Source organism: Penaeus chinensis, chromosome 3, assembly GCF_019202785.1.
Source record: "Penaeus chinensis breed Huanghai No. 1 chromosome 3, ASM1920278v2, whole genome shotgun sequence".
NCBI lineage: Eukaryota > Metazoa > Arthropoda > Malacostraca > Decapoda > Penaeidae > Penaeus > Penaeus chinensis.
This window is the reverse complement of record NC_061821.1, coordinates 13645859-13659666: the sequence shown is the minus strand read 5'-3', so window position 1 is coordinate 13659666 and position 13808 is coordinate 13645859. Positions and strand designations below refer to the sequence as shown.

The window sequence follows — 13808 nt, the reverse complement described above, 5'->3', positions numbered from 1 at the left end:
GTTCCTTTCATCCCTCTGAAGCAAGCACCCAAAGGTTGTTTCACCTCAGTGAGGAAGGAAAGGACCTGTCTTTTCAAAGACAGTGTTTCCCCCTTCCCTCTGAAGCAGCCATCCAAAGGCTATTTCACCTCAGTGAGGGAAGGGGGGTTTTGTCCTTTTGCCAGCTGGTTCCTTTCATCCCTCTGAAGCAACCATCCAAAGGTTGTTTCACCTCAGTGAGGGGGGGGGGGGCACTCGGAAACCATTCCGGACGTCTAGACGGGAGCGGTCGCCTGTGTGAAGGGCAGGGCCACAAACCGACCGAGAAGCGGGGCGGCACGGGGAATGGTTACCCCGGCGGCCCCCGGCCGGCTGCGTGGCGCGAGCCCGCGACCTTTGCCGTGCGGCGAAGCATGATAACGAGCAAAGAATTGGCGAGGAGAAATCGCAAATGTGCCGCGGGCTGTGTCTTTGCCCTGCTCTGTTACATCTACCGCGGCGGGGATTCGATCTCGGGACTAACGTGCAAACTAGACCATCGCGGCAGCCACGAATGAGTGTATAAACACAGACGTCTCGGAATATAATTTTCTTATCAAAGACAAGATAGCAAATACTTCAGTACAACTGAAAGTACCTTGCTGCTTTACAATATTGTTTGGAAAACCATGCAAAGGAAATTATGAGAGAGAAAACAGTGCCAGAGTATATAAAAAGAATCTATGAATGTCTATGATTAGGATTCATCTTTACCGAGTAAAATACTGATATAGATAAGATAGGAGTTTATTTAACATTACGTAAGAGTGCTTTTACAGAACTGTTTTTTTTTTCTGCAGACTGGACTGATTACATATTGTAGTTACCTTGTCATTATCTTCATTAAATAAACTGTCATCATTTCACAGAAAAGAGAGGACTTACAGTTTCCTTCCATATAACAACACTGAATGTGGTCACACATTCTCTACCTACAGTAGACTGCAGACCTAGATGTGCAGATTGAGCTATGAATGTAATCTAGTAAAGTAAAGGCAGAAAGGTATTGAGTATCTCATGCCTGAACCATTAAGGCACCAGACTAAGTGTAAATTCCCACAACATAAACAGATAGAGAGATGAATATATATGATTAGAAATAATAAAAGGCCAATAAGATGTATAAAAATATATCTTTAATACAACCGGTTGCACACCCGAAAAAATATACCCATATGAGCCCAAAACTCTTAAAATATTCAAGACACGGCCGGAGATCGGGGCGAACAAGCCAAGCCATGCACTCTCGTACGGCTGCATCGCTACCACAGGTCGTCGGAGAGGACTTTCGCGGCCGTGCTGATGTAGTGAGTGACAGCGGCCAAGTGCTGAGCGAAGGTGGCCCAGCGCTCCTCCTGCTGCACCGGGTCCAAGTCTTGGATACCATCGAGGGCGTCGCTTAGCCCGGAGAATGCTGTGCCCGAGTAACTGTCGCTGATGCTTGGCGCCATCACCACATGGCTGGGACGAGGAGAATGTTAAGAGTAGTTACATTTTATACATGACACCTAAAGAAAATCAATTCATTAACCGAGATCTTGTCAGACAATCTTAATGTCATCCGTTTGAACATAAAATTCTCTCGGCAAAAGTTTAAGGGGGCAAAATAATCAGTTGCAGCAGAGCAGGATATGCAATTTACTCACTTGTAGTCGGGTCTGCCTGGAAGACCTCGAGGGTCGATGAATGCCCGTTCCACCATCATCAGCTGATCATTAACTCTCCGAACCGCTAACACGCTTTTGGGAAACGTTATTAAAATGCTCATTAAGCCTTCTCGCATTCACTCAGAACATCATAACACGTTTTGAGATATTTTCACAAAAAATATGACACTTTGTAAAAAAATGCATATCCTGCACGAATAAAAACCGTCACACACTCACTTGCTGGTGTCAAGATGACTAAGGTCATCGATAAACATGTATATTGCTTCGGAAAACTCTTCTACTACTTTCTTGAAGTACGCTTAAATATGAAAAGTTCAAATCAATTATCCAGTGATACTGCCTACTCATGAAAATGTAACAATATAAATATAAAATAAAACCACTGTCACAGCGATTATAAATGAACACTTGCAACTCGTTTTTATGATCACCCAGATCATAATAACTTAATTTGTTTATGATTAAAAACCGGGCATGGTCGCTGATAGCACTGCATTAGGACGTAATGATACATTGAAAGTCTTTTTCAAAATCTGAGAAAAAAATATAATGATGTAATAATGAATCTCTATGGCTTATGGCAACAATCTCTAAGACTCCCTTCAACTAAAATAGAACCCACCCATCGAGATATTCCTGGAGGATATGAGATCGCCATACTCTTGCAAGAACTCCTCCTGAGCGTCTGCCAAGAAGCTGCTGTATTCCTTCAGAGAAAACTTGAGGACCTGCGGGGTGAGGGACAGATATCAGAAAAGTCATGGCGGGTGTGTAAGGCTCTCATATTACACTCTTTAATTAAAAAAAAAAAAAAAAAAAAAAAAAAAAAAAAAAAAAAAAAAAAAAAAAAAAAAAAAAAAAAAAAAAAAAAGGTAACGAGGCCGATGAGCGGTTGTATGCAGACAGTCGCTTCTGGCACGATGCAGTAATCTTGGGGTAGTGGTGAAGGTGTAGCAGAGCCTGGTAACTTTAGCAATTTTATTGTGGAGAGAGAGAGTGGTACAAGATGGGTGGGTGGGTGGGTGGATGGATGGTGTGTGGGTGCGTGCATGTATACACGTGTGTGAGTGTGTGTATGTGTGTGCGTGTGTGTGTGTGTGTGTGTGTGTGTGTGTGTGTGTGTGTGTGTGTGTGTGTGTGTGTGTGTGTGTGTGTGTGTGTATACGTGTGTGAGTGTGTGTGTATACGTGTGTGAGTGTGTGTGTACACGTGTGTGAGTGTGTGTGTGTGTGTCTGTGTGTGTGTATGTGTGTGTGTGTGTGTGTGTGTGTGTGTGTGTGTGTGTGTGTGTGTGTGTGTGTGTGTGTGTGTGTGTGTGTGTGTGTGTGTGTGTGTGTGCGTGTGTGTCTAACACGCTTAAAACCTCAGCTGCCTCAAAGAACCATAATGCTCATCTTGCCCAGACTCTCCCGACATAATCTCGAGGCGACACCACTTCAGCAGAGGATTGGCTGATCTGTAAAGCTTATCTCGTGGCGGCGTAATTGTGTGGATTGTGGATTGTACTTTTCTGGTATTGTATGTTTGAGTATATAAAGATTAAAGACTTATACCTACCTACCTTAATTATACCTACCTTATGTATCTGCGTGTGTGTGTAGGTGTGTGTTCACGTGTGTGTGTGTGTGTGTAGGTGTGTGTTTAGGTGTGTGTGTAGGTGTGTGTATAGGTGTGTGTATAGGTGTGTGTATAGGTGTGTGTGTGTGTGTGTGTGTGTGTAGGTGTGTGCTTAGGTGTGTGTGTAGGTGTGTTTATAGGTGTGTGTGTTCACGTGTGTGTGTGTGTGTGTGTGTGTGTGTGTGTGTGTGTGTGTGTGTGTGTGTGTGTGTGTGTGTGTGTGTGTGTGTGTGTGTGTGTGTGTGTGTGTGTGTGTGCGCGTGTGTGTATGTGTGTGTGCGTGCGTGCGTGTGCGTGAGCATGGGTGCGCGTGGTTAGGAGCGTCTATACGAGTATCTCAACGTATGTGCACGTTCCTCACCTGTGTATCAGCGAGATCAACGGCCATGATCGCCCACAGCCTCGTGAGGGCGGCCTGGAAACTGAAGCCGGCGTCGTACAGCTCACCCACGAGCGCGAACGTCTCGTAAAGTGTGTGGTAGAGAGGCTCCACGTTCACTTTCTGAAACGGGACACTTTATCGTCCGTGGGGAAATGTGCCCTCTCGGAGGAGGAGGACGAGGTTTGCCATTATAACCATAGAAGCTGCGTTAGTTTTATCAGCAATTAGACCATTAGAACACCAAGGGCTTACAGGGTCGTACGTGTAGCAGATGTCGAGCACGGGGACGCCCAGGTTGTGCATGAAGGCCCTGTAGTCGCTCCCTGACCCTGCGATCCCAACCCTGCAATTTGTTTTTGTTTTTAGGCGAAACAGTTCGATGTTCTATTACGTACGTTCATTATGCTATCAGAGTGTCTTACTTCAAATGCCAACGTTTGTCTCCACAGGAATGGATATATTTCCGACCACATATGGAAATATTTCTTAAAAATTTTCTTCGATAGTCATAGTACATTTGCCTCTTCATCTATTGCTCTTTTAAAGCCCTTGCTTACGAATTTCCACGCGATCTACCCTACAGTTCCATACCTTTGCTTATTCCCCTACCTTTCGTCGCCCCACATACCTGGGTCGGCCGGGATGCCCTTCGTCGGGCAGCCGCTCCGCCCACGTGTCGTAGACCGTCGGCCGCCCCGCCGCCACCTCGGCTGCGTCGGGGTTGGGCACCTACAATTGGAACTTAAATCAGGTAATATTGGTAAGGATTATATTCTGTATATGAACCCACACACAAAAACATCAAATTACAAACATACATACATACACACGGGTATACAAACCCAAATATGTATACGCATGGGCATGCACATTAGTAGACTGCAATACCTAGTGTTACGGATATGCTTCAGATAATATTACATCGGCCTTCTTTAAAAGGAAAAACTAAACTTATTTATGTTACTATTACATTCCTACTAGTATTACTACTACTACTACCACTAATAATAATAATAATAATAATAATAATAATAATAATAATAATAATAATAATAATAATAATAATAATAATAATAATAACAATAAAATAACAATAACAATAACAATAACAATAACAATAACAATAATAATAATAATAATAATAATAATAATAATAATAATAATAATAATAATAATAATAATAATAATAATAGTGATAATGAGAGTGAAAGTAACAAAGATGACAGTGAGAAAACACTACTAGAAAAGACCCTCACCTTGGCCGCTGCTTCGAAGACCGTATCATACAGCAATGGTGCCGAGAGCGTCCGCAGGGAGTAGTTACCTACAAAACCGAAACCAGTTAGGCGAGAAACACATATAAATGACACGGATATCAACAACACTCAACTCAAAAAAAGATCATCTACATATTTCTAAACTCTCCAAAAAAAAGTGTCAAAAATGCAATGCGAAAAGTTGACCTTCTATAGACAAGTCGACGTTAATGTAGGCGACGGTCCTGTCCATCAGCTGTTTGCCGAACTGCTCCGTCCATTCCTTGGAGCCGACCAGGCCGTACTCCTCCGAGCCCCACGAACACACCACCACCGAGCGTCGCGGTCTCCAGCCTGCAGGATGAAATTCCGGTTGATTTTTACGTCTGCTTTTCTTTTCTTTTCATTAGATTCCGGTTTCTTTCTTATCTCCCATGTCTTATTTCTTTCACCTTTCAAGTATCTCCCAGTCTCTCTCTTTGCCTCTTGTTATCGCTCTTGATTTCTTTCCTTTTCTAACTGTCTGTCTGTCTCTGTCTCTGTCTCTGTCTCTGTCTCTGTCTCTGTCTCTGTCTCTGTCTCTGTCTCTGTCTCTGTCTCTGTCTCTGTCTCTATCTCTGTCTCTGTCTCTGTCTCTGTCTCTGTCTCTGTCTCTGTCTCTGTCTCTGTCTCTGTCTCTCTCTCTCTCTCTCTCTCTCTCTCTCTCTCTCTCTCTCCACCCCCACCCACACAGAACACAGCACAAATCCTCCAACATCTGCCTGATTCTCCTCCTCCCTTTCTCTATTAAATAAAACCAACGAACACATTTCCCAAAGGAAGGAAAAAATGGGGAAACACAAGACCACGCCCCCTACCTGTCTGGTTCCTGAGCGAGGTCAGGACGCGGGTCACTTCCAGCAGGGCCGCCGTGCCCGAGGACGGGTCGACGCCGCCGAACACCCACGCATCTCGGTGGTTTCCCAATATCACGTATCTGTCTATGGTATTCCATTTATCAAATTAGATTTCCTCTGTAGTGCATTTACGCCAATGTATGTTTATTCAAATAATCATCATTATACATATGAACCAAATGCCACACATGATAGCACACGCAATACCTTCCAGTACCTGAATGCCCTTCCTAGTCCACCTTTTTCTTACCTGGTTCTTCGCTTCCACGAATCACGCCCACAACGTCATAAGTGGTCGCGCGGGCGTTGTGAGTGTGGACTTCGAGGTTGAGCGTCCACCCGGCCTGTGCCATCCCCGGGCCCAGGCGGTACGTGACGTTGAGGCCTCCGCGCCACTCTGCGGGGGCTTCCGGGCCGCCCATGTGTCTTCGAGGAGAGAGGGGCGTTTAGGGTCACGATAGCAAGGATGATACTTTACTGTAACTTATGTATTGCCACAGTTAAGTAACAACATCAGGTCGTGTTGTGTTTGTTACTTCATTATTAGTTCACTATATTTGTCATAATCGCTATCACTATTACCATTATTAATATCAAAAGCGTCGTTAATGCCAGCGTTACAAAATACATTCATATAAAATAATGACAGCAATGTCAATGTAAATAAAATGCAACAGTATTAATAAGAAAATTAATCAGTATAAACAAAATGTTCACAACTAAACAGGACAATCGAGTGCAATAAACAACAAAACAGTAAGTAAGCAACAATGACACCAAACATACAAAAAGTGCTCATCTCGCACCACAAGACTCACCTGAGGATCTCCCTGGCGTCGTCGTAGCTGACTGGCTGGACAGGGATCTTGGGCACGCTCGAATTCCTCTCGGGCAGCCGGTAAGCGCTCGCTGAAGGGCGAGAGGGAATTAGGGAGGGTGTTCATGGTGTTCCCCTTCCCTTTCTCCCTCACTCACTCACCCAGTCTCATTCACTCACTCACTAACTCACTCACTCACTCACCCAATCACTCACTCACTCACTCACTCATCCACTCACTCACTTACTCAACCAGTCACTCACTCACTCACTCATCCACTCACTCACCTCAGTGAGGAAGGAAAGGACCTGTGTCTTTTCAAAGTAGTTCCCCCTTCCCTCTGAAACAGCCACCCAAATGCTGTTTCACCTCAGTGAGGGAAGGGAGGTTCTGCGTTCTTGTCAGGCACTTCCTTTCGTTCCCCTGAAGCAACCACCCAAAGGTTGTTTCACCTCAGTGAGGAAGGAAAGGACCTGTGTCTTTTCAAAGGGATTCCTCCTTCCCTCCGAGACAGCCATCCAAAGGCTGCCCCACCTCAGTGAGGGAAGGGAGGTTTTGCACTTTTGCCAGGTAGTTCCTTTCATCCCTCTGAAGCAAGCACCCAAAGGTTGTTTCACCTCAGTGAGGAAGGAAAGGACCTGTCTTTTCAAAGTAGTTCCCCCTTCCCTCTAAAACAGCCACCCAGAGGCTGTTTCACCTCAGTGAGGGAAGGGAGGTTTTGCATTCTTGCCAGGCAGTTCCTTACATTCCTCTGAAGCAACCACCCAAAGGTTGTTTCACCTCAGTGAGGAAGGAAAGGACCTGTGTCTTTTCAAAGTGTTTCCCCCTTCCCTCTGAAGCAGCCATCCAAAGGCTATTTCACCTCAGTGAGGGAAGGGGGGTTTTGTCCTTTTGCCAGCTGGTTCCTTTCATCCCTCTGAAGCAACCATCCAAAGGTTGTTTCACCTCAGTAAGGGGGGGGGGGCACTCGGAAACCATTCCGGACGTCTAGACGGGAGCGGTCGCCTGTGTGAAGGGCAGGGCCACAAACCGACCGAGAAGCGGGGCGGCACGGGGAATGGTTACCCCGGCGGCCCCCGGCCGGCTGCGTGGCGCGAGCCCGCGACCTTTGCCGTACGGCGAAGTATGATAACGAGCAAAGAATTGGCGAGGAGAAATCGCAAATGTGCCGCGGGCTGTGTCTTTGCCCTGCTCTGTTACATCTACCGCGGCGGGGATTCGATCTCGGGACTAACGTGCAAACTAGACCATCGCGGCAGCCACGAATGAGTGTATAAACACAGACGTCTCGGAATATAATTTTCTTATCAAAGACAAGATAGCAAATACTTCAGTACAACTGAAAGTACCTTGCTGCTTTACAATATTGTTTGGAAAACCATGCAAAGGAAATTATGAGAGAGAAAACAGTGCCAGAGTATATAAAAAGAATCTATGAATGTCTATGATTAGGATTCATCTTTACCGAGTAAAATACTGATATAGATAAGATAGGAGTTTATTTAACATTACGTAAGAGTGCTTTTACAGAACTGTTTTTTTTTCTGCAGACTGGAATGATTACATATTGTAGTTACCTTGTCATTATCTTCATTAAATAAACTGTCATAATTTCACAGAAAAGAGAGGACTTACAGTTTCCTTCCATATAACAACACTGAATGTGGTCACACATTCTCTACCTACAGTAGACTGCAGACCTAGATGTGCAGATTGAGCTATGAATGTAATCTAGTAAAGTAAAGGCAGAAAGGTATTGAGTATCTCATGCCTGAACCATTAAGGCACCAGACTAAGTGTAAATTCCCACAACATAAACAGATAGAGAGATGAATATATATGATTAGAAATAATAAAAGGCCAATAAGATGTATAAAAATATATCTTTAATACAACCGGTTGCACACCCGAAAAAATATACCCATATGAGCCCAAAACTCTTAAAATATTCAAGACACGGCCGGAGATCGGGGCGAACAAGCCAAGCCATGCACTCTCGTACGGCTGCATCGCTACCACAGGTCGTCGGAGAGGACCTTCGCGGCCGTGCTGATGTAGTGAGTGATAGCGGCCAAGTGCTGAGCGAAGGTGGCCCAGCGCTCCTCCTGCTGCACCGGGTCCAAGTCTTGGATACCATCGAGGGCGTCGCTTAGCCCGGAGAATGCTGTGCCCGAGTAACTGTCGCTGATGCTTGGCGCCATCACCACATGGCTGGGACGAGGAGAATGTTAAGAGTAGTTACATTTTATACATGACACCTAAAGAAAATCAATTCATTAACCGAGATCTTGTCAGACAATCTTAATGTCATCCGTTTGAACATAAAATTCTCTCGGCAAAAGTTTAAGGGGGCAAAATAATCAGTTGCAGCAGAGCAGGATATGCAATTCACTCACTTGTAGTCGGGTCTGCCTGGAAGACCTCGAGGGTCGATGAATGCCCGTTCCACCATCATCAGCTGATCATTAACTCTCCGAACCGCTAACACGCTTTTGGGAAACGTTATTAAAATGCTCATTAAGCCTTCTCGCATTCACTCAGAACATCATAACACGTTTTGAGATATTTTCACAAAAAATATGACACTTTGAAAAAAAATGCATATCCTGCACGAATAAAAACCGTCACACACTCACTTGCTGGTGTCAAGATGACTAAGGTCATCGATAAACATGTATATTGCTTCGGAAAACTCTTCTACTACTTTCTTGAAGTACGCTTAAATATGAAAAGTTCAAATCAATTATCCAGTGATACTACCTACTCATGAAAATGTAACAATATAAATATAAAATAAAACCACTGTCACAGCGATTATAAATGAACACTTGCAACTCGTTATTATGATCACCCAGATCATAATAACTTAATTTGTTTATGATTAAAAACAGGGCATGGTCGCTGATAGCACTGCATTAGGACGTAATGATACATTGAAAGTCTTTTTCAAAATCTGAGAAAAAAATATAATGATGTAATAATGAATCTCTATGGCTTATGGCAACAATCTCTAAGACTCCCTTCAACTAAAATAGAACCCACCCATCGAGATATTCCTGGAGGATATGAGATCGCCATACTCTTGCAAGAACTCCTCCTGAGCGTCTGCCAAGAAGCTGCTGTATTCCTTCAGAGAAAACTTGAGGACCTGCGGGGTGAGGGACAGATATCAGAAAAGTCATGGCGGGTGTGTAAGGCTCTCACATTACTCTTTAATTTAAAAAAAAAAAAAAAAGGTAACGAGGCCGATGAGCGGTTGTATGCAGACAGTCGCTTCTGGCACGATACAGTAATCTTGGGGTAGTGGTGAAGGTGTAGCAGAGCCTGGTAACTTTAGCAATTTTATTGTGGAGAGAGAGAGTGGTACAAGATGGGTGGGTGGGTGGGTGGATGGATGGTGTGTGGGTGCGTGCATGTATACACGTGTGTGAGTGTGTGTGTATGTGTGTGCGTGTGTGTGTGTGTGTGTGTGTGTGTGTGTGTGTGTGTGTGTGTGTGTGTGTGTGTGTGTGTGTGTGTGTGTGTGTGTGTGTGTGTGTACGTGTGTGAGTGTGTGTGTACACGTGTGTGAGTGTGTGTGTGTGTGTGTGTGTGTGTGTGTGTGTGTGTGTGTGTGTGTGTGTGTGTGTGTGTGTGTGTGTGTGTGTGCGTGTGTGTCTAACACACTTAAAACCTCAGCTGCCTCAAAGAACCATAATGCTCATCTTGCCCAGACTCTCCCGACATAATCTCGAGGCGACACCACTTCAGCAGAGGATTGGCTGATCTGTAAAGCTTATCTCGTGGCGGCGTAATTGTGTGGATTGTGGATTGTACTTTTCTGGTATTGTATGTTTGAGTATATAAAGATTAAAGACTTATACCTACCTACCTTAATTATACCTACCTTATGTATCTGCGTGTGTGTGTAGGTGTGTGTTCACGTGTGTGTGTGTGTAGGTGTGTGTATAGGTGTGTGCGTGTGTGTAGGTGTGTGCTTAGGTGTGTGTGTGTAGGTGTGTTTATAGGTGTGTGTGTTCACGTGTGTGTGTGTGTGTGTGTGTGTGTGTGTGTGTGTGTGTGTGTGTGTGTGTGTGTGTGTGTGTGTGTGTGTGTGTGTGTGTGTGTGTGTGTGTGTGCGCGTGTGTGTATCTGTGTGTGCGTGCGTGCGTGTGCGTGAGCATGGGTGCGCGTGGTTAGGAGCGTCTATACGAGTATCTCAACGTATGTGCACGTTCCTCACCTGTGTATCAGCGAGATCGACGGCCATGATCGCCCACAGCCTCGTGAGGGCGGCCTGGAAACTGAAGCCGGCGTCGTACAGCTCACCCACGAGCGCGAACGTCTCGTAAAGTGTGTGGTAGAGAGGCTCCACGTTCACTTTCTGAAACGGGACACTTTATCGTCCGTGGGGAAATGTGCCCTCTCGGAGGAGGAGGACGAGGTTTGCCATTATAACCATAGAAGCTGCGTTAGCTTTATCAGCAATTAGACCATTAGAACACCAAGGGCTTACAGGGTCGTACGTGTAGCAGATGTCGAGCACGGGGACGCCCAGGTTGTGCATGAAGGCCCTGTAGTCGCTCCCTGACCCTGCGATCCCAACCCTGCAATTTGTTTTTGTTTTTAGGCGAAACAGTTCGATGTTCTATTACGTACGTTCATTATGCTATCAGAGTGTGTTACTTTAAATGCCAACGTTTGTCTCCACAGGAATGGATATATTTCCGACCTCATATGGAAATATTTCCTTCGATAGTCATAGTATATTTGCCTCTTCATCTATTGCTCTTCTTATGCGATCTACCCTCCAGTTCCATACCTTTGCTTATTCCCCTACCTTTCGTCGCCCCACATACCTGGGTCGGCCGGGATGCCCTTCGTCGGGCAGCCGCTCCGCCCACGTGTCGTACACCGTCGGCCGCCCCGCCGCCACCTCGGCTGCGTCGGGGTTGGGCACCTACAATTGGAACTTAAATCAGGTAATATTGGTAAGGATTATATTCTGTATATGAACCACAAAAAACACACAAAAACATCAAATTACAAACATACATACATACACACGGGTATACAAACCCAAATATGTATACGCATGGGCATGCACATTAGTAGACTGCAATACCTAGTGTTACGGATATGCTTCAGATAATATTACATCGGCCTTCTTTAAAAGGAAAAACTAAACTTATTTATGTTACTATTACATTCCTACTAGTATTACTACTACTACTACCACTAATAATAATAATAATAATAATAATAATAATAATAATAATAATAATAATAATAATAATAATAATAACAATAAAATAACAATAACAATAACAATAACAATAACAATAACAATAACAATAACAATAATAATAATAATAATAATAATAATAATAATAATAATAATAATAGTGATAATGAGAGTGAAAGTAACAAAGATGACAGTGAGAAAACACTACTAGAAAAGACCCTCACCTTGGCCGCTGCTTCGAAGACCGTATCATACAGCAATGGTGCCGAGAGCGTCCGCAGGGAGTAGTTACCTACAAAACCGAAACCAGTTAGGCGAGAAACACATATAAATGACACGGATATCAACAACACTCAACTCAAAAAAAGATCATCTACATATTTCTAAACTCTCCAAAAAAAAGTGTCAAAAATGCAATGCGAAATGTTGACCTTCTATAGACAAGTCGACGTTAATGTAGGCGACGGTCCTGTCCATCAGCTGTTTGCCGAACTGCTCCGTCCATTCCTTGGAGCCGACCAGGCCGTACTCCTCCGAGCCCCACGAACACACCACCACCGAGCGTCGCGGTCTCCAGCCTGCAGGATGAAATTCCGGTTGATTTTTACGTCTGCTTTTCTTTTCTTTTCATTAGATTCCGGTTTCTTTCTTATCTCCCATGTCTTATTTCTTTCACCTTTCAAGTATCTCCCAGTCTCTCTCTTTGCCTCTTGTTATCGCTCTTGATTTCTTTCCTTTTCTAACTGTCTGTCTGTCTCTGTCTCTGTCTCTGTCTCTGTCTCTGTCTCTGTCTCTGTCTCTGTCTCTGTCTCTGTCTCTGTCTCTGTCTCTGTCTCTGTCTCTGTCTCTGTCTCTGTCTCTGTCTCTGTCTCTGTCTCTGTCTCTGTCTCTGTCTCTGTCTCTGTCTCTGTCTCTGTCTCTATCTCTGTCTCTGTCTCTGTCTCTGTCTCTGTCTCTCTCTCTCTCTCTCTCTCTCTCTCTCTCTCTCTCTCTCTCTCTCTCTCTCTCTCTCTCTCCACCCCCACCCACACAGAACACAGCACAAATCCTCCAACATCTGCCTGATTCTCCTCCTCCCTTTCTCTATTAAATAAAACCAACGAACACATTTCCCAAAGGAAGGAAAAAATGGGGAAACACAAGACCACGCCCCCTACCTGTCTGGTTCCTGAGCGAGGTCAGGACGCGGGTCACTTCCAGCAGGGCCGCCGTGCCCGAGGACGGGTCGACGCCGCCGAACACCCACGCATCTCGGTGGTTTCCCAATATCACGTATCTGTCTATGGTATTCCATTTATCAAATTAGATTTCCTCTGTAGTGCATTTACGCCAATGTATGTTTATTCAAATAATCATCATTATACATATGAACCAAATGCCACACAACATGATAGCACACGCAATACCTTCCAGTACCTGAATGCCCTTCCTAGTCCACCTTTTTCTTACCTGGTTCTTCGCTTCCACGAATCACGCCCACAACGTCATAAGTGGTCGCGCGGGCGTTGTGAGTGTGGACTTCGAGGTTGAGCGTCCACCCGGCCTGTGCCATCCCCGGGCCCAGGCGGTACGTGACGTTGAGGCCTCCGCGCCACTCTGCGGGGGCTTCCGGGCCGCCCATGTGTCTTCGAGGAGAGAGGGGCGTTTAGGGTCACGATAGCAAGGATGATACTTTACTGTAACTTATGTATTGCCACAGTTAAGTAACAACATCAGGTCGTGTTGTGTTTGTTACTTCATTATTAGTTCACTACATTTGTCATAATCGCTATCACTATTACCATTATTAATATCAAAAGCGTCGTTAATGCCAGCGTTACAAAATACATTCATATAAAATAATGACAGCAATGTCAATGTAAATAAAATGCAACACTATTAATAAGAAAATTAATCAGTATAAACAAAATGTTCACAACTAAACAGG

The 13808-nt window shown here is 44.6% G+C and overlaps 1 protein-coding gene across 5 annotated transcripts in view; it reads right to left on the bottom strand.

Annotated features, from left to right (window-relative positions):
- Positions 1-749: 749 nt before the first annotated feature.
- LOC125044660 (N-acetylated-alpha-linked acidic dipeptidase 2-like) overlaps positions 750-13808 on the bottom strand; it is a 19830-nt gene continuing 6771 nt past the window's right edge. For all 5 annotated transcript variants that reach the window (XM_047641465.1, XM_047641483.1, XM_047641456.1 and 2 more), the window contains 20 exons: positions 13331-13506; positions 13039-13161; positions 12313-12459; positions 12106-12173; positions 11496-11596; positions 11153-11243; positions 10880-11020; positions 9700-9805; positions 6658-6748; positions 6090-6265; positions 5801-5923; positions 5151-5297; positions 4944-5011; positions 4316-4416; positions 3940-4030; positions 3667-3807; positions 2311-2416; positions 1905-1986; positions 1665-1757; positions 750-1479 (listed from right to left, as the gene is read on the bottom strand). In XM_047641465.1, the coding sequence (XP_047497421.1) occupies positions 1281-1479; positions 1665-1757; positions 1905-1986; positions 2311-2416; positions 3667-3807; positions 3940-4030; positions 4316-4416; positions 4944-5011; positions 5151-5297; positions 5801-5923; positions 6090-6265; positions 6658-6748; positions 9700-9805; positions 10880-11020; positions 11153-11243; positions 11496-11596; positions 12106-12173; positions 12313-12459; positions 13039-13161; positions 13331-13506 (2371 nt within the window). In that variant the 3' untranslated portion in view covers positions 750-1280. The remainder of the gene's footprint in view (positions 1480-1664; positions 1758-1904; positions 1987-2310; positions 2417-3666; positions 3808-3939; positions 4031-4315; positions 4417-4943; positions 5012-5150; positions 5298-5800; positions 5924-6089; positions 6266-6657; positions 6749-9699; positions 9806-10879; positions 11021-11152; positions 11244-11495; positions 11597-12105; positions 12174-12312; positions 12460-13038; positions 13162-13330; positions 13507-13808) is intronic.